This window comes from Lonchura striata, chromosome 2, assembly GCF_050655825.1.
Source record: "Lonchura striata isolate lonStrDom1 chromosome 2, ASM5065582v1, whole genome shotgun sequence".
Classification (NCBI taxonomy): Eukaryota; Metazoa; Chordata; class Aves; order Passeriformes; family Estrildidae; genus Lonchura; species Lonchura striata.
The window spans coordinates 135139440-135162989 of record NC_140704.1 but is presented as its reverse complement, the minus strand read 5'-3'; the positions used below and the strand labels follow the sequence as shown (position 1 = coordinate 135162989).

At 35.6% G+C, this 23550-nt stretch overlaps 1 protein-coding gene across 7 annotated transcripts in view; it reads left to right on the top strand.

The window, feature by feature from the left end:
• STK3 (serine/threonine kinase 3) overlaps positions 1–23550 on the top strand; it is a 132821-nt gene that overhangs the window by 45693 nt on the left and 63578 nt on the right. For all 7 annotated transcript variants that reach the window (XR_014953013.1, XM_021529418.3, XM_085572397.1 and 4 more), the window contains exons 7-8: positions 11768–11905; positions 13777–13902. Coding sequence is in view for 6 of the 7 variants with exons in the window: in XM_021529418.3 (XP_021385093.1) it covers positions 11768–11905; positions 13777–13902 (264 nt within the window). In the remaining variant the exon portion in view is untranslated. The remainder of the gene's footprint in view (positions 1–11767; positions 11906–13776; positions 13903–23550) is intronic.

The following is a 23550-nucleotide window of genomic DNA, read 5'->3' as shown; positions in this document are numbered from 1 at the left end:
AATTGATAATAAGGCTTGAGAGGTGGATAAATTCAGGGTGAAAAAAAAAAAAAGGTGCCCGGGTCAGGCAGACATGATTAGAAAGGATATCACTGACTGATTTGCAGTGAGGTGCACTAAGTCTAAACTGGTTTTTTATTTAATAGCATAGATCTTAACTACTGTTTTCTAGCTAGTGTTTTTGTCAAAAAAGAACCAGTCCTTGATCACAACTAAGGCATTAAGAAAGACATGTTGTTTATTTCTTTCTTGGAGATAAGCTTGAGGGTTTTCCTACTCCTCTGGAACTAGTTTCTCTGTATTATCAGTAAAGGTTATTGTATGGCTAATTACATGGCAGTTCAGGTTGATTTGAGAATACAGATGTTGTTGCAGAAATAGAAGCGGCTTGTTTTTAGTACTCACTAAAATCTAGGGTGCTATGTTTTTCTTTTTTACTGTGGTATGTTCAAATGAGCAAGCTTGAAAAGGTTAGTTAGCCACTGGGGATATTAAAAATAAAGTGGAAACAAAATTGTTTGTACTACTTAGAGTATTAAAAAGGTATATTTTTAAACTAAGTAGAGAAAGCGGAAACAACAAAAACTTTGAATCTGTTTGTATCTGTCACCTCAGGGTGGAAAGAGGTGACTTTTAAATGAGTACATTTCAATATGAGAAATCTAGAAGGCATGCAGAAAAAAATTGATAGTTTTTAGCTTCAGTTTTGTGTTTGATGTAAGTCAAAATGTAATTCAAGCAATTGTGTTCTGTAGCCACTGTATGACCTACCCAGCGGCAATCAGCGTCCGCCTTTAAAAAAAAAAGCCAATTGGCCTGTGTTTAGCTTACTAAATGTCATCTGGATTCAGTAAAATGCAAGTGACCTGCATTGAATTAGTATAATTGTAATACAAACAGAACATCTCATAGTTTTGGTCTCATACAGGAAAAGAGAAAGTTGGAGAGATTTTTCAGTTTGATAAATAAGACTGAAGATACAGAGTTAACTTTGGCTCACAGTTCATTTTACTTTTTACTGTCTTAAAAAAAATACATGGCAACTGAATTTTGTGTGTACATTTTCTCTTTGGAGTATTTTCTGTTTTTGGAAGAATATTCCTGAGGATGTATGTCATATCACTTATTAAATCATGAGAAATTTTTACCAATTCCAGTTTCCTCAGACATAATGCCATTTCAGAGATTTTTTTTTTTTTTTTTTTTGTTGATTTACCAAGCATATCCAGAATTTGGTATATTGCTTTATCTCTGTCATTTTGTAGGAGTTCCATGCCTTTTGAATAGTTTTTAAATTCCATGATGTAGTTTATATTTTTCGCACCCTGTTCCAGAGAGCACTGCTTACACATATCAAGCTAACACAGTGCCTTGAAGAGCTGAAGTCTCAGCTCTGGTAGTATATTTGAATTTTAACTCTGACTATGATCTTGTACTATTCAGTTTTGTTTAAAAGGAGTGTTAGTTTTTTAGAATATAGGATTGGTGTAATTATGAAAGTAATGTTATGCCTTGGTTGTACTTAATTTGGATGAAGTTGTTGTACTTTTCATTTGGATGTTGGTTGTTGTTGGAACTCAAAATGTCCCTCAGACATTTTTGGAGGTTCTAGGCCTGGTCAGAAGCATTTGAGACCCTGGCAGGCAGCTAGAAACAGCTGCGATTTTGAGTTTGAGCCATAGAATGATTTACCAACTTTGCAAGAAGAACAAGAAGTCACAAAAGTCTAGATATTATAATAAAAGTAGTTACAAAGTAAAAAAAAATTTTTAGTATTGTACAAAAAAGTTTTAACACCTATACGGGGTGGGGGGGTGTTTACTTTATACATAAGGGTCAGAAGTTTTAAGATACAGAGATTTTTAGCCAGCCCTATCCTTCCTCTTTCTTATTCCTTACCTCCATGTTCCTAATAATGTTTAGCACTTACAGATTACTTTAAAGTAGAAAAACACCATTTAATATAAGTAGTAAGTATTAGAGAAAAACTGTAAACATTTATCACGTAATATACCATATAAAAGATAGCAGCAGCCAGGGGCAGGGGAGGGGAAAGAAAATGTCAAAGGACAAAAAAAATATCAGAAGTGTATGTGCCTTTGCCTAGGCTACTAACCAAACTGCAATAGCCCAAAAACCCAATCTTTTAAATAACTACAATAAACTACCTTAAGACCAAACAACAAAAAACTACTAAGCCTTTCTTTAAAAGCACAAGTTAGAAGAAAAAGTTTTCCACCATACAGAACCCCTAAACCAAGCCTAAATTCCATCAAGTTGTACTTTTCATTTGGATATTCACATGTCCAGATTTTACTTTGTAATGCCTCCCACTGTATCATGGCCTATGGAATAGAAAAAACAGTTTTACTTTAGCAACATTTCATTACAGGAAAGAATGTGGCTATTACACTAATCTAGCAATGAAATGTAAGGTTCTACAATATAAATGACATTTATTTGAAACTAGTGGGGAGAATACTGGAAGCATTAGCAAGGCAAGGACAGTAGCACTGTTTTTTTTATGTACCTGGTAGCTGGGAAAGCAACACCATTGAGTCTTATATTTTCTCAGTACTTTGAGAGTCAGTGGAACAGAAACAGGAGAGGTTTTCATTCTTCACTTAAAGGTAGACTGTGCTTTAAGATGTAAGAACTCCATTACTGTTTCATAGACTACCAAATCTGTAATTAATTAGTTGTTTTCATTATGTCAGTAGGATGTTGTATTTAATGTCTGGAATTTTGTAATCTGTCAGTCTAATTTTAGTTCTTAGTTTTCACACTGCAGGTGAATGAATTGTTTTGCTTTGTGCTGGTGGTCAGCCTTTGCTGTCACCTGTTCATCTGCTGCCCATTGTAAAAGGTGAAGTAGGAAGCAGCAAGCACTGTTGAAAGGCACTCTTCATTTGTGTTTCGTGTTTCTTATGTTAAACATGGTCATTCTGTTTCTGTACCTAGGCTGACCAAACATGATAATCCTTCCCACCTTTTTTTTTTAAACTTTATTGTTAAACTTTATTTTATATGAGCATGGGGCAAATGGGAAGGTGGTGGTGCTGGAAAAGATCTTCAAAACACATGCCCAGATTTTAATAATTAAGTTCTGAAACGGTGTTTGTTTATATCTTTTTGTAGAATAAAACAAGTTCTGGAACTTCTTGGGTAGTTTATTGGCAACTTTCCTACCATGTAACCTGAATATTCCTTGTTAAAATTTAAACTCATTAGCTCCTCTTTGGTTCTTTATAGACTTTGTCCCTCTTTGAAGTAGCATTTAACATGTTGGGGACTGTTACTGTATCTCTCACTGTATCCTTCTCATGAAACTTAGCAATGCTAATTAATTCAATCTTTTCTTGCAGAGTGTGTTTTTTAAATATCTAAGCATTGTAGTTACTCTGTTTCAAACCATCTTAGGTCAGTTCGCATCTCTGAAAGTTTGATGCCTGAAACTGAGCACAAAACTGCTGCTGGAGGTCTAACATACCCCAAATAAAGGAGAACTACCTCATATTTCTTGAATGCCTTCTTTCATTACTACTGTCTGTGGTTATATCAGAGATTTCACATTTAATGTCCAATGAGTTTACTGCAGCTTTTTCTCACAAATATAAGTTACTTGCTCCTTGATTCTTCTACTAGTAAATGTAATTGCAAATGCAGTTTTTCCACTTCCTGTCTCAGTAAACGTTAGTATGTCTCTGGATGTAATCATTGCCTCATTTTCTGAGAAACTACAGAAAATACTGTGGGAAGAAGAGATTTTTTTTTTTTTATTATAGTAAGCTCTATTATTGGAGTTTTCTTGGAGGGAAAGTGAGTTTCATATTCTGGTAAACACTTGGAACCTTCTAGATATAATGCGTATGAATTTTCAAGATAGTACTGAATCAGGAGTAAAACTGGTGAAAGAAGACTAAATTAATCACAAGAGTATTCCCTGGATTCTGTCACGCTGTGTGCACTTCGTTGTTACAGAACCATTTCCTTATCCTTTAACTGATAAGAAAGTAGTTCAGTGCTGAAAAAAGTTGTTCAGTTTCAAGTTCATGTTCTTGATCTCACATATTCTGTGACAGGAGTGATAGCAGTGATTATGTGATAGCAGGATGCTTCTGGCCAAGAGGTACTAATGTTCAAAAAGACATCTTCTCTTTTGATTCCTGGCCACCTGTGTGGCTAGGAGATACCCTTTGGGCAGTGAGTTGCCTAGCTCTTGAGCAAGGATCTGTCATAATGTATAATTTAATCTGAGAAACTCTTTAAGTGTTGAATTCTGAGGGTTTGAATTTAATTGGTCATGGCCTGAAGTGGCCTCATCTCTCTGTTATGGTGATTTTGATTTCCTCACAAAGAGGAGGTGTTGCTTATCACTATCAAAAAGACATTTTTCCTATACAAGAGTGTTTAAAAGCACTTGTTTTCCAAGTCTGTGTTAAATAAAAAATCATGTAGAAGTTTAAACCACTACAACAGATACTTTTTCCTAAAGGTAGTTTAATATCTATTTTTTTTCATATCTCAACCCCCTTACTTGCAAACACTTCCCTCAAATAAAACCTTAAAATACCCCCATATACATACATGCAGTGCACCCTTCTTTTCTTTCTCTCGCTGATAAAATGAATCTTGATCATCCAGTGCTGAAATCGAGGGTACTTTTCAGAATAAGAATAATGAAATAAATTTCAGCTTATTCAGGTTTTCCTTTTGGTGAATGAAATTATTAGAAATACTCTCCTAGGTGGTGTCTGAATGCTGCAGTTCCTTTCAGCTGCTGACTTTGACTGTCTTATGTTCCACTAGTGCTTGGATTTTTTTAACTCATCAGAATTTAATTTTTTTTTATGTCCAAGAACACTAAAAATGTGTAGGCTTGCAATTATTGTGGATGTGAGCTTTCAGTATAACCTTTCAATAAAATGTTTAATACTTACACTTTTTAGTACCTATAAGGGGTTATTTGCAATTAGGTATTTTCCTCTGAAAATTCCTGTAGATGTCAATTAAAATTCAAAACTGATAGTTGACTGGGTAGTTTAAACACAAAATCTAGAGTAGCCTGAAATTATTTTTGTTTTCATGTGAAAAATTTCACTTATCTAAAATACTTGCCCCCCTCACTCAAAAATAAAAACCCCAAGGAAAAAACAAAAAACCCCAGTGAAGCCAAAGAAGGGTTCAAATACCTTCACAAAACTGCAGATGTTTCCATGCTTTGTTTTTAATTTCTACAGATTTTGAAAAGGCATTTATTGCCCTGTTTTCAAGGATCTAAGTTGAAGGAGGGAAGAATTTTGAAGAGCAGGTTGCTGACTGTTCTTTCTGTTTATATATCACTGACATCAATGACTTGCATCTTGCAGATGAAATGGGAACTTGAAGGTTACATCTCTAAACTAAAAGGACAATGTTCAGTTGAATGGCAGAATATAGGTATGTTTTGTGTTGAAGAACTGAGCTCAGGAAGTCAAAATAACCCTACTCAATTGGAGAAACTGAAACTGTTCCATTTCAAAATAGAAGATGGAAAGTTGGGACAAAGTAATAGTAAAAAACTACAGGCAAAAGTAATGGAGAGTTGCCCAAATATTATTTAAATATGTTAGAATACAACCTGGAGTAATATTGATAGGTCTGCTGGGCTTGAAGGGAGAGGGAAGAAGCAGAGGTGGTCAGTGCAAAGAAAGTTCTTTCTTTGCATACAACTCCATGAAGTAATATGTTGAGTAGCTTTCAGATATCTTTGGATAATACAGGTGATGGGTTGTAAGAGTTCAAGAAGCTTTAAAAAATGAAAAAAAGAAATATATAAACTCGTAAATTAATCAACTGGTAGTAAGTCAGCATGCTGAGGTGATAGTTCTGGGAGCAGATTGGTGGTAATAAATGTTTTTGTTACTCATCTGATAAAATAAGTGGTTCGATAATGAACAGGCATATATGCAGATACTGTGATCCTTTTAGCTGAGTTAGCAGGGGGAACATACTCTTTGTCTTGATAATTGCATAGCAGCCAGTACAATAAATTCTGTCCTTTAAATATATCAGTGGAGTATATGGTAGAAGTTAGGAAATGTGATGGGACTTAAAAATCAGTTTTCTAAGTAAGTGTGTTTAAAACCAGTTATGAAAAACCCTAAAATGAATGGACTTGTGGCCTGAGAATGCTAAGCTGTTCAAGCTGTTGTCACATAACAAATTATTTCTTATATTCTTTTGAAATGGAAAGCAATTTTTAGCATCAAAGAATATGTCCATTTGTAAGGAACCCATAGGGTTCATTGGTCTGATTCCCACCTTAGTAGGATGAGTAAACCCAGAGGTGAATCTCAAGGCATTGTTCTGTGGCGTGACAGTGCTAACAAGGCAAGGATTGATTCTTTTTAGTAGATTTGCAATTGCGCTTACTATTGCAAAATGTTTGAGATCAGCATCTTTACATTCTTGACCTGTTGTAATGCTGTCAGTATGTTATAAGCTTACTAGCAATAATAAATATGCAAGTCCATGTAAATATGTAAATATCTTATCTTTCAGTAACCCATCTTTGCTGTTAATCATGAGAATAGTCTTTCCATTATGCATCTTTTCTCTGTGTTTATTACTTTATTATTTTACATCTTAAGTGAATTATACTTTGATTTGATCATCAAAGGTCATTATTCCAGAGGGAAGCTTATGACAGTGAATGGCAGTTAAGCCACTGGTAAGAGTTGTTTTATTCAGTTTGGTTTTTTCCCTATGGTGTTTTATTTTGTTTTTCAAGTGTTCCTAGTGTTAATATATGTAATTTTACAATAAAGTAATTTAAATGTAATTTTAACTTATGTAGTATTGTGTACATGGTTTAATCAGTGGCCATTACTAAAAACTATAAAAGTAAGCGCAGTAGGTTGCATGTTAAATGTCACACATATTTCCCCTCATTAGGATGAAAAATTTTGTCATTTATTGTTTGTCCAGGAACTTCCCTGAACTGAAGCTTCACTTATCCCTTTCTGCATTTAATCCTGTATTGATAGTTTTAGTAAGAATCAATTTGAATCAGGTATGTGATAAATGTCTGATGGAACCAGACCTTTTTGTAGTTCTGCACTAAAGATGTGAGTACAGTAGATGATCTTCATCAACATCTGTGTTAGCAGATGGGAAGAGTAAGCAGTAATTTTTAGGATGCTTCTAACAAATAAATGTATTACCTACTATGAAGCAGATTATGAACCGACTTTCTTGACTTCAAATACATGAGCTGTTATTCAGTAACTTTATTTTTCACTGTGTTGAAATATTGTAGTTCTGAATGAATAAAAACAAAACAAACAGAAAAACCCCCAAAAGCCACACCAAGGAAACATGCTCAGAAAAGAAAATCCAGTGTAGAACCCGCTAGTATTTCACCCTTCTCCCTGCTGATGTTTCATTCTTAGACAGCTGATGAATTGTGTAACTCAATCAATGGTGTTTTAGTAGTCTTTTTGAAAACTATTTAACAAAGGAGGGAGGTTCTATGATGTGTATCACAAAGAAGAGAAAAATGTGTCTTTCAGGTGATTCTTTGTTTCCAAAGTTACTAAAATTTTGCAGTAATCGATATTTAACTCCGCCAGACTTAAATAGGTTTTTGTACCCTGAAATGTGTTACTGAGTTTAAATGTGTTTTGGTGTTTGTTTCCTATTGTAGATTGCTGAACTAAGTAGTATAATTTTGGTTCCAAAAACTATGAAATCACAAACTGATGGCATGTATCCTTACCCTGTTTATAAAAATGTTTTTCTCTGTAGATTTAGCAATGAAGCTTCACAGCATGAAAATTATAAAATCACCACAATATAGAAGTCTTTGTTGTCCTCTTCAGCAGCATTAATGATACTGGATAGATTTTCTGCTTTTTATTGCAAGTAACTTATTTCAGCTAAGTAATAGAGATAAGTTATTAAAGGAACTAAAAGCCAGAAGACATGGTACCTCTACAAAATTGCTGTTGATCACTTAATGTGTTTGTGGGCTGTGTGAAATACAGATATATTTCCCTGACTGACTAGAAGAATGAGCTGCAAAGATTTTCTGATTAGGAATTTCCATATGTGGTATATGAGCATCTCATTTTTCTTTTGGCGTTTCCTAATTCATCATCATCACCATAATTACATTTTCACGCCAATAAAATTGTCTGTAAAAGAACCTTCATGCTAAAAAAGCCCCTGTTTTCAGCCTGGACTTAATTTAAAATACTAGGCCCTTTAAGAATAATAAAAAGAAAATCCTGGGCTGACTTGTGCATTTCTGCTCTCATTTAAGACCTGGTTCTCAATCTGATATTCAGCTTAGTTGTAACTGCTGGTGATTAGCCTGGAAGTGCTAACAGGGAACACATATGGTAGAAACTGTTTTGGATTGTCCAGTGCCCAATTCAGAAGTGGCCCCAAAAGCTGACCTGGATGGTTTTATCTTCCCCCCATCTTTTGTCATGCAGATATTATCATCTGCCTTGAATTCTGGTTTCACTGCAATGTGAAGGATTTGCCTCAGACCAATGTGTAAAAGATTATTCAAAGCAGAATTGGGCTCAAATTTCAGAGGGGGAAGGACCAGTTCAGGACAAATTTGGAATGAACTCTATATTATAGGCAGGTGAAGACCAACACAGATTAAGCTGATCCTTCTTGCATCTTTCAAGATTTCTTTCTCTTTTAAAAGATGATTGAATGGTTAAAACTGAAGACTGAGTCATACAATCTAATTCTTTCGTTGTATATTTGGTTGTGCTGATCATGTAAGATTTCCCCTTCTGTCTCAGAAATGTAAGGCAATGTGGAAGGTGATGGTGAGGCTGGGAGAGTGAAAAAAATCAGCCCCAGCTCTTTTATAAGTATGTCAGAACCTGCCCCATCTGCTGAACAATTTCCTCCTAACATTTCCTGCAGTTGGAACTACCAGTTCAGCCCATGTAGTTAGGTGGATAGTAGCTTATATTTGGTGTTTCTTTTTAGCAACATTTGCCTAACACTGGCTGTATGAGCACTGTCCTCAGCTCCACTGTGAGAGCTACACTAAAACAAATAGCTGTGGGAAACTTCTGAGAAAATTACAAGTGGAGTGGAGTTAAAAAAATACTACAAGTAATAGTTTGAGAAAACACAGGGACTAGAGAAATCTAAGGTAAGATGAAAGAAACGTGAAAAAACCCAAGTATTTCCTGTTTCTGTTTGCACCCAGAGTGATTGAAATAACTTCGTTTTGTTTTAAAATAATACACAGTTATTTTAGGATAAAAATTACCTTTTGGACAAGAAGTGGAAGCAAAAATGAGGAATAAGTTCCTGTCAGATAAGTGTTTTGTTTTTATTCCTGGAGATTTGGGACTAGCTTTATAATTCTCCAGTGATTGCTTTGCAAGCCTCTTGAAAAGAAACAAGGTAGTTGAAAGCTAAATCATAGACTGTTTGGAAAGAGGAAAAGAGCTTAACTTTTCTGCCAAGAAACATGCAAGCCAAAATTAGGTAGTAGAGAGGGAAGATAGAATTGAAACCCAGAATTTTAGGTTGGTTGATAGAATGGAGTGTGAGAGCTGGAGGGAGATGTACACACTAGCAAGTGCATGGCATAATTACCAAGTTGGACTAAACAATAAGTAGTTTCTGTATGTTTTCCTGTATTAAAAAAATGCATCTAATTTTTCTCTTCAGCTAATACAGCTCATGTGAGACAGTAGGATTTAAAAAAGCCTACAGTTTAGGCATTACATAGATATACATATTTCTGAAGTAGGTGTTTTCAATGAGTGTACAAAACGTGTGTGGATTTAGAACTCTAACACTTGAATATCTCCTTTTGTGGCTTTTGTTGCCTGGCATAAAAGAATGAATCGCTAATTTCCTCTTTCTTCTCATTGTCCTTTGTGAATGGTAAAGAAGTCAGTTCTTTGCTGTGGTTCTTAATTGCTGTGTATTTGATGAAAATAATTGGCCAAGGCAAGCATCTTTCCTAGAACTGTGGAGCTGAGTAGGACTCTAACTTAGCTTTGCTTACCTGTGGGGAGAGAGGTCAATGTTTATGATCAAAGAGGAGGTACCCATTTTGACACCACATAAACAGAGGTTGGTAGTCCTCTGTTACAGCTGTGTGTTTTCAGTCGCTACTGCAGAGTTGGCTGTTAAGAGTAGCTGGAGATAAGATCAAAAGTCATCAGTTCAAAGTTCAGAAGATATCATTAATTTAAAGGACACAGACAGCTGAATTTCTTAGCCACTGCTTTTTGCCAGAAGCACTTCACTTGTACTGACAATTAATCTTGAATCACAAGTGAATTAGATAAGGCCAGTTACTGAGTGCCACGTTTCCTGAGTCCATATACTTCTTTGGCATGACTGTCCACTGAAAATATAAAGTTGGTGTTGTAGCATACATTTTTATTAAAGAAAATGGCATGTTTTGTAAATGTTTAGCAACTATTCAATACTGAATTAATTTTTCATTAAAATGTTAGCAGTTTTGCCATCGTTTTGCATGGATTCCACTTTCCTTCAGAATATGAGAAGAATTTTCTAATGAGGGTTTGAATGAGTTCAGCCAACTTTCAAGACTAGTCAGAGTTCTTTAGAAGCTATGGATAGAATCTCATTAAGTTCTCTCTGCCTTCTGCCTATGTTTCAGACATAGGCTGAAGCTTCTAGTGCTTCTAATATGTTAAAAGTGTGCAGAATCAGTTTTTTACCCTTTTCTGGGTTTGTATTTCTGCCTATGCTCATAGAAAAACAAATGAAGAACTTTTACTCCCTGTGAGTTTGGAAAATGTGGTTGAATTGAACCTGAGTTTGGAAGTCAATAATAACCTGTTGTTCTTGTCAATAGACCTACTTCTGAACAGTGTGTTGCTATGATGTGTAAGTCTTAAGTGATGATATTGGATGCATTTATTACATACAAAAGTTCAAAAAAATTCATTATTTTGCACTAGTCTGTCAGAGTTGTATGGCTACTTTTCCCCCCTGCTACAGTTGTGTATTTTTAGATAGAGGAAAACCTGGTAATAATCATATAAAAATGGCACATTATAAATAATCTTAGAGTAGGAGAAACTTTTTTTTATATAAGATGAAAATTTTTTCCCAGTTGCAAGATCTGTCTGCATATGGTTCTCAACAGAAGAAATGTTGTCATATATGTAAAATGGTGCATTTTCAATTTCATGTAAGTATTCAGTATTGTAAAACTTGTTACTTGCTTATTTTACTTGTCTTATTTTAGTATTGTCTTAGGTCTTTTAGCATGTGTATCTAAATCTTATTTGGCCAAGCAAGTTTTAAAGCTCTATCTGATGAATGATGAGTGCAAAAGGAAATAGCAATCCCCCCAAATTTCCTAAGCAATAAAATAGAGGAGAAGGTGAGCTTTACTGTTCACAGCAACTTTCTATGTGTGTTTAAACAAGTAGTACTGTCATTTCTGCTAAGAGTTTCTGAAAGAATATAATAATTTCTTCAGATTGATGAACAGCAGTAGATTAAAATAAGGAGTCTTGTGCTCAATAGGGTACAGTTGAAACAGAGAAAATCTAATGGGAAGTAGTTATATTAGTAGCAGATGGATTTACTTTCTGAATCTTGATCTGAGTAGAAATCCTTGCATACTTAAAATTTGTCTTCCAGATTCTTAGCCTGATAAGAAAGGTGGATAAAGCAATTTCTTTATTTTAACTTGGCTTCAGCTGCTGTGGTGATGTGTTTTGTTTAGATCTGCTATTGTTTGATTTTTATCTAGGCTATTTTTATGATTCCTACAAATCCCCCTCCGACCTTCCGGAAGCCAGAGCTCTGGTCTGATGAATTCACAGATTTTGTGAAGAAATGCTTAGTGAAAAATCCTGAACAAAGAGCTACAGCAACCCAGCTGCTACAGGTCAGTATTTAAGTTACTGAGGAAAAGCACATTTTATGTTCGGGGTTTTTTTCCCCGCCCCCCACCCAAAATGGTGTGAAATTTTCTAAGGGAAAATCTTATTTTAACTATTATTATGCCTTATTTCTTTTTTACTTTGTAGTCTTTTCTCTGTCAGCTCCAGTATGTCTGCCCCCTTTTTATTTCTCTTCTTGCTGCTTCTAAAAAGTCATTGCTCATTAAATAGTTTAGGGGTAATTTTTGCTATTAATACTGGTTCCTTGCTTTGTGATTAGAGGCCTGCAATAGATCTCAGGATTTAGACAAGTTTTTAGTAACAGAACTGAGCCCAGGTTACCCTTTTGTGTGTACCACCCATGGGGTATATTCAGTCTTTCCTCTGGTCATGTCAGATTGAGCAAGCAGGTGGCTCTGTATGCTGGAAAGGTGTGGTGCAGATGGGCAGTATCATGAGTTTGTTCTTGGGCTAAGTTCAATCAGGAGGGCACTTGCCTGTGTGAGCCACAGTTGGTAGTGTGGACCTTTGGAGCAGGGTAGGGTATGCCAGTCTCTCGCTTCCTGTATTACTCTCCTGCTTGGTGTATTCTGTGTTGAGCTAGCAATAGCAGCTGTTAAATTTTAAGTTCCAGTGAACTCCACTACAAAGAGAACAAAAATTTTGCAAAGTAGTTTTTGGTAATAAACCTGTCAAATTGGTAGATCATGCTGTGAATATTTAATTTTATACATTGCAAAATATGAAAACGTAGGCCACAAGGTAAGTAAAAATTGAAAGTTATAAGTGTCTGTGTGATGTATGAATTAGTACTTGGGACCTCCAGGATGTGAAGTTCGTATGGTTAGCTGAATACAGACGGCTGGATAGAAGAGACTTTCATTAATGTGGACAAGTAAGGAGAAACCAACAAAAAAAGCCCTTCGGTGTACAGTTTCTTTCCCATGCTTACTGACCAGAAAACCAGCTACTGTGTTTGTTCATCAGGAGTCTGCGTTGTCTTTTTCCCCAGCTGGAATTTGGAGCATACATGGTGGAGCTGGAAGTGCTGTGAAAGTGTTTGAGTAGAAATGAAAGTACTACTTGTGAGGAGAGGTCATGGAATGAAAAAGAGTAATTGAATTAATATATCAAGGGAGGTAGATAATAGGTGTAGTTCATGAAGCTTCATTAATTCTATTCTTCATGAAGCAGTTTTTAAATATTTAATAATATTTTTCTGAGGTGCTTAGTTACATTTTGCCTAAACTGTACTTGTATATAATGATGCAGAACCACATTTTTCCTAACAATTTTCAAAATGTGCAATTGGTATAATGCACATTATCTTAAATGAAGAAGCAATGTTTTAAATGACCTTGAATTAAAAATTAAACTTCCTGTTAAAAGTAAGGGTTTTATTTCCTGGTTCCTCTTTTCAGCATCACAGATCAAGAAATATTTTATGACATTTAAAGTATTGAAATAAGCAGCCACAGATGTTCTGGTTAGAGCCACTAATTTTAGCTCTCAATTTGTTAAGATTAATTAAATTATGAAACTGAATATCTGAAAAGGTTTGGTTTTCTATGTCAGAGCATCACCACTCTATTTACAACTTTCTGCATGATTTCTTTGGAAAATTGTATCATCAATCATGAAACAGTTATTAAGTGATTACATTTCCCAAGGCTTATTAAAAATATTTAAAGTAAAATTTTAGTTATGAAGCAGCTGAAAGATACTGTATGTTGTGTTGGTGTAGATTTTGGTTATTGTGTAATGCACGATACTGTTTATCACTGAAATCTGTGGTATTAAATAGGACTTGTAATTAAATCTGAAGCACAACTGCTTTAATGATGTTACATATTTCAATGATTTTTTTTCCCCCTAGCATACATTTATTAAGAATGCTAAGCCAGTTTCAATTTTAAGGGACCTGATCACCGAAGCAATGGAGATAAAGGCAAAGCGACATGAGGAACAGCAGAGAGAGCTAGAAGAGGAGGAAGACAATTCGGTGTGTACCCATTTTCCTATAACCACCTATACTTTACAGATAAGTTGCTAGTTTTCCCCTACTTCCTGTAGTTGTGTTAAAAGACTTTTTTTTTACCAGTTTTCTTTGTAGTTTTAAGCCTATGAATTCTTAGTATTACACTGTTTAATTATGAGTAATGCTGTATAGACCAGTTTTCAGCAGTATTCCATGAAACGTCTTAGTAAAAAGCTTTTCTAGGTAGTGGGAAAAGAAACCATGTCAACTTCAGCTATTCAGACTAACATTAAACCCCCCCAAATTTTTTGATGTTCTGCTTTCACAGCTGGACTTCTAGACAAGTGGTTTAGTTTTTAGTTCAGGGTATTTTGCTTGGTGTTTGAGGGTTTTTTTTTGAGTCTAATGCACAGAATAGTTAATGACAACATTCAGTTAAGCAGTGATTGCAATGTGGTTAAAGCAAGTAACATGAAACTGGTGGTGGCACTTCATTCTTCAGATGACATTGTCAGCATACGTTTGAGAAGAGAAGCAGGCTGTGTGATAAGTAGGTTGCATTTAGAATTGTTTGGCAGTGTTAAGAATAAGTCTGTGTTCCTGGCGTTGTTACTCTTTCCTACACAATTTATTTCAGGTTAGTTTTGAGCAATGCAGCAGAATGTGCTTCAAAGAAGTGTATTGCCATACATACAATGTATGGTCATTCAGGGTCATTCAGAAAGAACACAAAGAGAAGATGGAGACTGGAATGTTACAGCTTTGAGCAAACAGAAAAGAGCAGTGCAGTAAATGCTGTTTGTCCTATTGTAGAATACTTGTTACAGAATGCTATGTGATGATCTATATATATGAATACTTTTCAAACAGATTCAGTGCAATCTTTTGTATCTCAAATAATCAATGTGGATGGCTGCATTTTTTTCTGTGCTAAGAGTGTGTTCTAAGAATATTGATAGCTTCTTTTTATAAAAGTGGTTTACTCTGAATTGTATTTGCTTAGTCAATAATAAACAGGCAGGGAAATGCTGAGATTATTTTTTTACTTTAGAAAATTTTCCTCTTTGTGACTTGACATGCAGAGTTGATGTTTGTGACTTGACTTATTGAATAGTTTATTTTTGAAGATACTGATTTATTACTGACATAAAAATCTGGTATCTTTACTAGCTTGCTTTCATCCCTACTATTGCCTTCTGAACTGGAGATGTTAAATGCTTGGGCAATGTTGATATCTTTTGCATTAACACAAAATTAGGCATGATATCTGATTACTTAGTGTGAGGTTCAGATCACACTGCCAGGCACAGTCCATGCCAGCTAAGGATGTGGTGTATACCTCCCTCTCTCATTACTGCATGGAAGGGTGTAACACAAGTTTGGTTCACCTCAACTGAGGCAGCATTTAGCAACTCCTCATGGTTCTTGCATGGGTGCAGAAGTCAAAACCTAACACTGCACTCCCCACTCTGCCACCCCCTGAGACTCCTTCCCTCCATACTTCCCCAGTTTAGTGTTCAGTGTAAGAGAACCTCAAATCCAGGACTGAGGCAGCAATCTGTTACTTCTATTACCATTGTAGTAGGGAATTCTGCCATGAGCTTTTGTGGTGCAGTAAGGGAACAAGTTATGTGCAAAAAAGACAGCAAGACTCTGCTTGTCACTAAGTGCCTCAAATCTGAAAGTAACAGGAGTATCTTTGGTTAATAGGGCTGAGAAAACACAATCACCGAGTGGCTGAGATTGGCAGGTACCTGCAGAGGTCACCTTGTCCAATCCCCCTACTTAAGCAGGGGGTTTAAAAAGCAGGGGGTTAAGCCACTGAGGTTTGGCTGCCCGGGACCATGTCCAGACAGCTTTCCTTCTCCAAGGAAGGAAACTCCACAACCTCCCTATGTAGCTTGTGCCAGTGCTCTGTCAACCTCGTGGTACAAAAAATGTTTCCTGATGTTCACAGGAAACCTTCTTTTCATTATATGACCTTTGCCTCTGCTCCTGTCACTCAGAACCACTGAAAGGAGCCTGACTTCATCCTCTTTGCACCTGCTCTTCAGATATTTACCAGTACTGATGGGGTCCCCTAGAGGTTTGTGTTCTCCTGGTTGAGCAGTTCCAGCTCTCAGCCTTTCCTCCTGGGAGAAATGCTCCAGTCCCTTGTTCATCTTTGTGGCCCTTTGCCAGCTCCCTCTGGTGTGTCCTTGTCTCTCATACTGTGGAGCCCAGAATTAGACCCAGCACTTCAGGTGTGGTGTCAGCAGTAAGGAACAGAAGGAAAGGATTGCTCACCACCCTGCACCTCCTGGCAACTTTGTCTAATGCAGTGCCTAATTTGTCTAATTAGCCACTTTTGTTAAAAAGTAGGTTTGCTCTTAAAAATTAGTGCTGTTGTAGTATAAGGAAATGCTAAGTGTGTCATTAATAGAATTTTAGGGGCTGTAAATTATATAGCAGTGTATGAGCAGCAAGAAACCCAGAACCAGAAGTCAACTTCTTGAAGAAATTGCTCTTCAATATAAGGCAGAAGGTCAGCGCAGTTGGCAGCTCAGCATTTGCATACCTTGCTCAGTTTTTTTTGTGATCGTGATGTAGAGGAGTTCTAAAGGCCAGCCCCGCAGAGGGCTAGAGGCAGCCCTGCCTGTAGTTGCACAGGATGTGAGAAAAGAGTAAAGGTTTGAAAATTTTACAGGTAAGGGAAGAGGCAAATTTGAGGCAGAGCTGACTTCTCAGTACTAAATAAAGTGACAGAATAGGAGAAAGCGTTGAAAGCGGGCTTGTGAATGAGACTAGTCTGTTCAGAAAAGAAAGATCGTAGAAAAATAGAAAGAAGAGCATGATTTCAGCACAGTGAAAGACAGACAGGGAGAAATTGAAAAATGAAGCCTTGTAGTATTCCCTTCAGTGGAGGGATCACTAGATGAGACTTTTAAGATGACAAAAAGAGAAGGATAAGAGAGTATGGGTAAAAACTTCAGCAATATGTTCTTTCAGAATGCTTTTATCATCTTTTGTTATATGTTGTTGTGTACTACTTTTTATTTTTCACTGTGAATGCTTACTTCCAGGCTATAATTGTTTTATATTAATAATAAACACCAAATTATTTTTACAAGGCCTGTTAAGAGAGATGCAAGAATATCTTGTAATGGACAAGAGGATGTCCAAGTGTTCTTGCTATAAAGTTTATATTGAAGAATTAAACATTTTCAAAGGCTTCCCATTGTAAGATCAAGTAAAAGAAAATTTTTGTACCTACTATATCAAAATAATTTTTTACATTTTTAATGCTATTGAGGTTTTTTTAGTTCCCTAAGTTTTCGCACAATTTTATGGTTCAAGAAAATAATCTGTAATAAGATTTGTAGTTAGGATGAAATATATAACAGTTATTAAAGCTGGTGATATTTGGTGGTAAGTATGACTTTTGCTATCAGTAAATGTATGTCTAATAATTCCATGTTACTTGGTAAGCCTTGAGTAAAAAAAAATACTTGGTTTTAATAGAAAAAGCGAGGGTGTAAGTGTTTGAAATTAAGAATGTTGATGGTGAGATGAAGGATTTCCTTGTTGACAAAAACGGTTTTTGGAGCGACCTATGAATATCTTTAGTGTGTTACAATGCAGAACAAACTTTGCTCTGGACTGTTTATAAAAATTGTTTGGTTATAATGCAGACTTCCTATGTCTTGCAGCAGTTTCAGTGCAGTACATCATTATAAGAAATTCCAAATTAATTTGAGTGATAACACCAGAATCTTCTCCAGTTGCTGTCACCAAAGGTTCTGATCAGCTAAACTAGGAAACAGCAGCATAAACTTGTACCAGTGCCTAGTGGGGGGCCTACAAGAAAGCTGAAGGACTTTTTCCAAGGGCATATAGTATAAGGGTGATGGCTTTTAATTCAAGGAAGGTAGATTGAGAATAGATATTAGGAGGAATTCTTTGTGGAGAGGGTGTGTAACACTAGAACAGGTTGCTCAGAGAAGCTATGGATAACCTATTCCTAAAGTGTTGTAGGTCAATAGGATGGGACTTTGAGCAATCTGATCTAGGTGAAGGTGTCCCTGCCTGTGGTAGGGTAGTTGATACTAGATGGTCTTTAATGTCTCTTCCAATCCAAAACATTCTGTGATTCTTTGACACTGTTACCATTTTCTTTTAAATTAAAGACATTCTCTGTAAAATGTTTCTTGAATGCATATTGCTCATGTACTGCATAGTGGAAAACTGCTGAACATGTTAGGTGTAAGTGAAGTCTGCACTAAGTGGTATTCTGATTTTAGTTTTTTAAGCATACTAGGCAGAGGTTAATCAATGGACCCACAAGTTATTAGAGGAAACCAGGATAAAAATCTGGAAGAATAAAATGAAAGCATTACAATATTTGTGTATCCTTAATCCCACACTTCAAAATTATGTATAATTTGACTATAAACTCAAAGGCTGTGTCTTTCATTTAATTTAGAACTTGTTTGTGGTACTGCCAGAAAAAGAGTAAACCAGTTATTTCTGCACTTCTGAGTATTTATTGTTTTCCTTTTGGAAAGGGAAAGCAGATAATACGAGTGCCAGTTTGGTATAGTTGGTATACAGTTTGGTAGTGGATGAGGTCAGCAGTCCAGCATTCAGGGACAAAGAAAAATAACCCTTGCACATTCCTCTTCCTTATATATCAGTTTCATAGAACCCCATAAGAAATCCAGGGCTGCTTGTATGTAGTTTACATGACTACATGGTCCTATAGTTCAAATAATAACACAGGTCTTGATAAGTCTGCAGTGGTGGCAGCAGTCCTAGAAAGAGCTAACAACAATCCCTGTGTTACCTTATGTAGTAGTAGTGACAGTAAGTAATGCATATATTTCTTCATATTTTAATATCTAATAATGGTTTTAGATTGTGTCTAGAATTGGAGTCACTATTCAGTTGCGAAGTAACAGCCACCTGGCACTTCAATTTTGAAAAATAACACCTCAAAAATGGATTTTTTCCCAATCATACTACTGTGAAGGCCTCACTATAGAAATGCATAAACAGACTTGAACTTTGAGAAATATACACTTAACAACATCTAAAAGCAAGAGTAAATATTGATGTTAGTGTTAAGTAAAGTGTACTGAGGTTAAAGTTCCCTCATGGACAGTGAATTGAGTTCATATACATATAGAAAAATAATGGTTTCATTTAACCTGTCAGAGGCTTGAATTTATTAATCTCACCCCCCAATAATTTCCTATGTAAATTTTGAGGAGTTCTGCTCGTTACTCACTAGTACATGATTTGAGACCCTTCAAGAAGGAAGGTGTAAAGTGTTCTGACTGTGAAGTTTCTTATGTTAGGAAACCTGTATTACCCTAACAGTAACATTTGAATAAGTTTTTGTGCTTTAATACCTTCGTAAAGTCACTTAATGTATAGTAATGGGCACTCAAGTTAAAAGTGACTTACATTACTAGAAGTAGAATGGTTTGTGTGGATTTTGAGAAATAATCAGATGCCAAGTTTTCACAATTATGTACTTAATTTTCAGGGTCAGTTCAGTTGTCCTTCAAATGAGGAAGAGTCACATCCCCCCTAAAATTCATTTCTATTTTTCTTTTTCACCACTTTCTGTGAACATTTTATAGCATGAGAAGTTGTAACTTGTAATGTAAATATTTTTTACTGTTCAAAACTTTGTATTATAGACCTGTAAATAAATGTCCAGGTTGAATACAGTCTTCATGTCTGTATCCTTCCTGAGAGATATAATATCATTATAGTGTGCTCAGAATTTATTTTATGCCTGTTATGAGAGCTGCTGATGTGATGAGAATGCCTTGTGACAAACTGACATGTTTTGATAGGTGCTGAGGTAGTTGTGCAGGTTTTATTAATTAAGCAAAAATTGCAAGTGTTGTGTTCTACAGAAGGGTAATCCCAATATCAAAGTTGAAATGTTAGTTTAGGCATTATGAGACATGAGCAGTCTCTTCTTGTGCATTTTTGGAAGTGTGATGTGAAGTGGATGCTGAGGCTGGGCAGCTATATTATGGGAACATAAAGTAACTTGTTGCCTGGCAGCTTACAGAAAACATGCCTAAATATTTGTTTCTGTGGACCTTTAAAGGCGTGAGCTAAGAAGCAGCTCTCTGTATGTTTTTTTTTACATTTTAATGTGGCTGTGATGTGAGAAATGTTGAAGTCTTTTAGAGTATTAAATCAAGGAATTACTTCAGTGATCCCTTTTTTCTTTGCTTGGCTACTTGCTGGTTGACAACTATCAATGCCAAAGCCAACTGTGGATAATCTGTTGTTCCTATATGTAGGATTATTTATTAATTCATACAAAAGGTTATGTGGTTAATTAGGAAAAGTTTGTATCTGTGTTTTGAGACTCTAAGAAATAATTGCTATAATTATTCCTTTATATTTTTACAATATTTATAGTGTTGTTGTAAAGGAACTAGTGAATCAGATTAGTTATTCTGTATTTTAAATCTGATACACTGTGCTGTACTTTTCAGAAGGTTTTTCTATTTGCTTTCATGCTTCTTTCATGTATATGTTGTAGCTATATCTGTCTATAGATAGCCATTTAATTTCGCATGAAAGTGTTAAAACTTTCTCTTTCCCATTTTTTCTTCATGCCAAAAAACACTTGATATGTGTGTTAATTAGATTTAATTGCAGTACTTTAGGTGTCCTGAAGCTAGAAATATGGCATATTGTTAAAACCCACATCAGTGTGGGGCCAGAAACTGGTTATAGGAAGAATAAACATGGGGCGGTATAAGCATGCAGCAAGGCATCATTACCTGGAGGTAGAAAACCGGCTTAAGTACTGTTTTGTGACAGATGTCTGTTGAATGCCATGGGATTTCACTGTGTGCTGAAAGTTAAGTTTTTACCTGTTTTACTGATGGGTCTAAGCTTTGTGTGCTCAGTATTAATCATATACTCAGGTTGAAATTTGGCTTTGTACGTTAGAGCTTTTACAAAGTCCTTGTGCTTGACCAAACTATATTGTGTTTATGTAGCTACTGCAGTGCTTTAAAAACAGATAGCTGGGACTACAGCTACATTTCTAAAATGTGATGATGAGGTGTTAATAGTAAATGAAATTATTTTACAGGATACTAAATTTTGCCAGCATGTAAATAAATCTTCCTTTAATACTTTGCAGCCGAGTTGGCTGTCTTTGCTGCCCTCTAGTGTTCTTTTAACATACCAAACCACAGGCAGAGAGATTTTTAAGGTAACTGCTGCCGTATTTGCATCTCGTGTTTGATTTTTTATCAGACTTCATCCTACTGATATTTAAAAGACAACAGAAAAATCCATTAGTCTTTATCACCTCGGCTCATTCACTTCTGTACTGATTAGACTTAGGTATGGTCTGCAAGGCCAACTTCTCTGAATAAACTCCTTGTGTGATGAGATCTTGTATTTTCCAAGTATATCATGAAGCCTTGTGTGTGGTTTCTGCTGAAGTATTTTTGAATTTTCTGTCTTGATAATAAAATCTCTATGATTGCATTTTTATACTCTAAGGATTGAGTTTGTTAATAATAACAACGTTTTGGTAAATAAAGAGATCTGGAGGATTAGGCTTATAGGATTGCAGGTTATTGCTTTACTTTGCATTATGATGTTATTCAGAGTTTCTGTAGTATATTGTTTTTTCTGTAGCATTTCAAGAGATTTTCGAGTTCTCGCTTGTGCACACCTTGTATTGCTGTATAGTGTGTAACTGAAACCCCTTCCAAATACAAGTTTGGTTGCTTATTACTTGTACACAGGAGAGCAGCAGACAATTTAACTTCGGAGTTAGTTGTTTTTACTGTTCGATTCTTGTATCTGTTTTCATAAACAGTATGAAAACACGACAGTTCGGCTTTAATACCTCTTTTTTTTTTTCTGGTTAAAATTGAGATTGTGTTTGTGTTTATTTAATCAGTGTGTTTACCTTTTTTAACAACAGATCACAAGTTCTACACCAATATTTAAGTACTGTAAAGCTTGAATCAGAATTTGTATGAAGGAATCACTTTCATCTCTCATGTAAATGTACACTTCCATAACGTGGATCCACTGCATATTTTTATTAAGTTACCTTTTCAGAACCAGTGTAGTCTACTGCCATATTAGCTAAATCTCACATTTGTAAGAAATACTAGAATGACAGTTCTGGAAGCATTCTGTGTTAGCTACAAAATTAAATATTCTGGGGCATGCACAGGCCACGAGAAGTTTTATGTTGTTCTGTCTCAGTACCTCATTCCTGATATAAGGAAAACACCATTCATCAAAATTGTTGTATACTTTCCTTTTTGTGACAACTGTTCTTCTAGTACTAAGGTGGCCTTTTGTGATCCTTAGTCTCCTAGGAGATAAAAGATAACTGTTCTCTTTGCTGAGAGACAATACTAAGATAAAGGCTTTTGGCACTCTTGGACTGGAAAATGAAATGCTATTCTTTGGGCCAAGTCCAGGTAGTTGATTTGACTGAAGAAATAGCAGATATTTTTTCAAGGAAGCAATAGTTATGAAAGTGATAATTTAGTACTCATTTCATACTTGTTCATATTGTTAGCCATCACTTTCTCCCATTAATTCTACAATAAAAGTTTTGAGCTTCTGGAAAGCATTTGTTTAATTTCTTGTTTCAGCTTAGGTAAATTTAGGGCCATATGCACTGCAAGTGGGTATTAATATTAGTCAGCCTAGTCTGTAAATCAAATGTAACTGTGTCTTAAACTCAGAAATTTGCCTGCCTGTATGTTAGAGATGTCAAATTGGTAGTGATTAATAGGCAAAACACCAGTATGTTGTAAGTCAGTTTTATGTTGTATTGTAGTACTGAAAGAAAAACTTGTAGGTTAACTGTTCTGGCACTTTTAAAATGCTATGCAAAACTACTTTTGTTTCCGAGTACCCTATTTAGAAGGGGAAAAATGCAATTCATAGAAAACTCTGGGGTTAACAGTAACATTTGGTGGTAGAAAGCAAAGAAACTTGAACTTGCCACCAGGAGGTGCAGTACCAAAATATTCTCATTTTTTTCACTGGCATGGTTGCGTAGTGCTGTAGCTGTAAGCTGTCTGTATCTTTGGGAATATCACAGTTTTTTTAAGGGCAGGATACTAAATAGAATGCAGATAAAACAAACAAAACAAAAAACCCTGAAAGAATGTAAATTAAGAACTCAAGTATTTTTGCAAATTATAATCTGGAAAATAATTATTCTTTTGAGTTTGGAATTTTAATTGACATCTGTTTAGGTCTGTATCCTGGCTTCATTACGGTATGCTGTTAGCTGGACTATCAAAATAAAATCTGTTTTTGTATCTTTTAGTTAAGATGGAATAGAATCATTTTCAGGAACTGGTATTACTGCACTCAATTTTCTATATCTACCTAGACCAGCCCTTAGTGAAACAGGCACTCAGGCCATGCAGCTCGTGCACGTGTGTCTGTGCAAGAGGGAAACTGTCTGCCACAGGGAATTAGTTCAGTGAGAAACAGAAAGTGCTGCAGGGGTTTGAGTCTAGGCTTTACTTTTTTGGCATTCTGCCTCTGTCTCCCCAGCCCCTGCACCTACAAGTCATAGTTTAACATTTAAAATCTATAAAGAAATGCAAAGATTTAGGAAAAACAGGATATTTATTAGTGGGTGAAAACTTGTTTTAATGT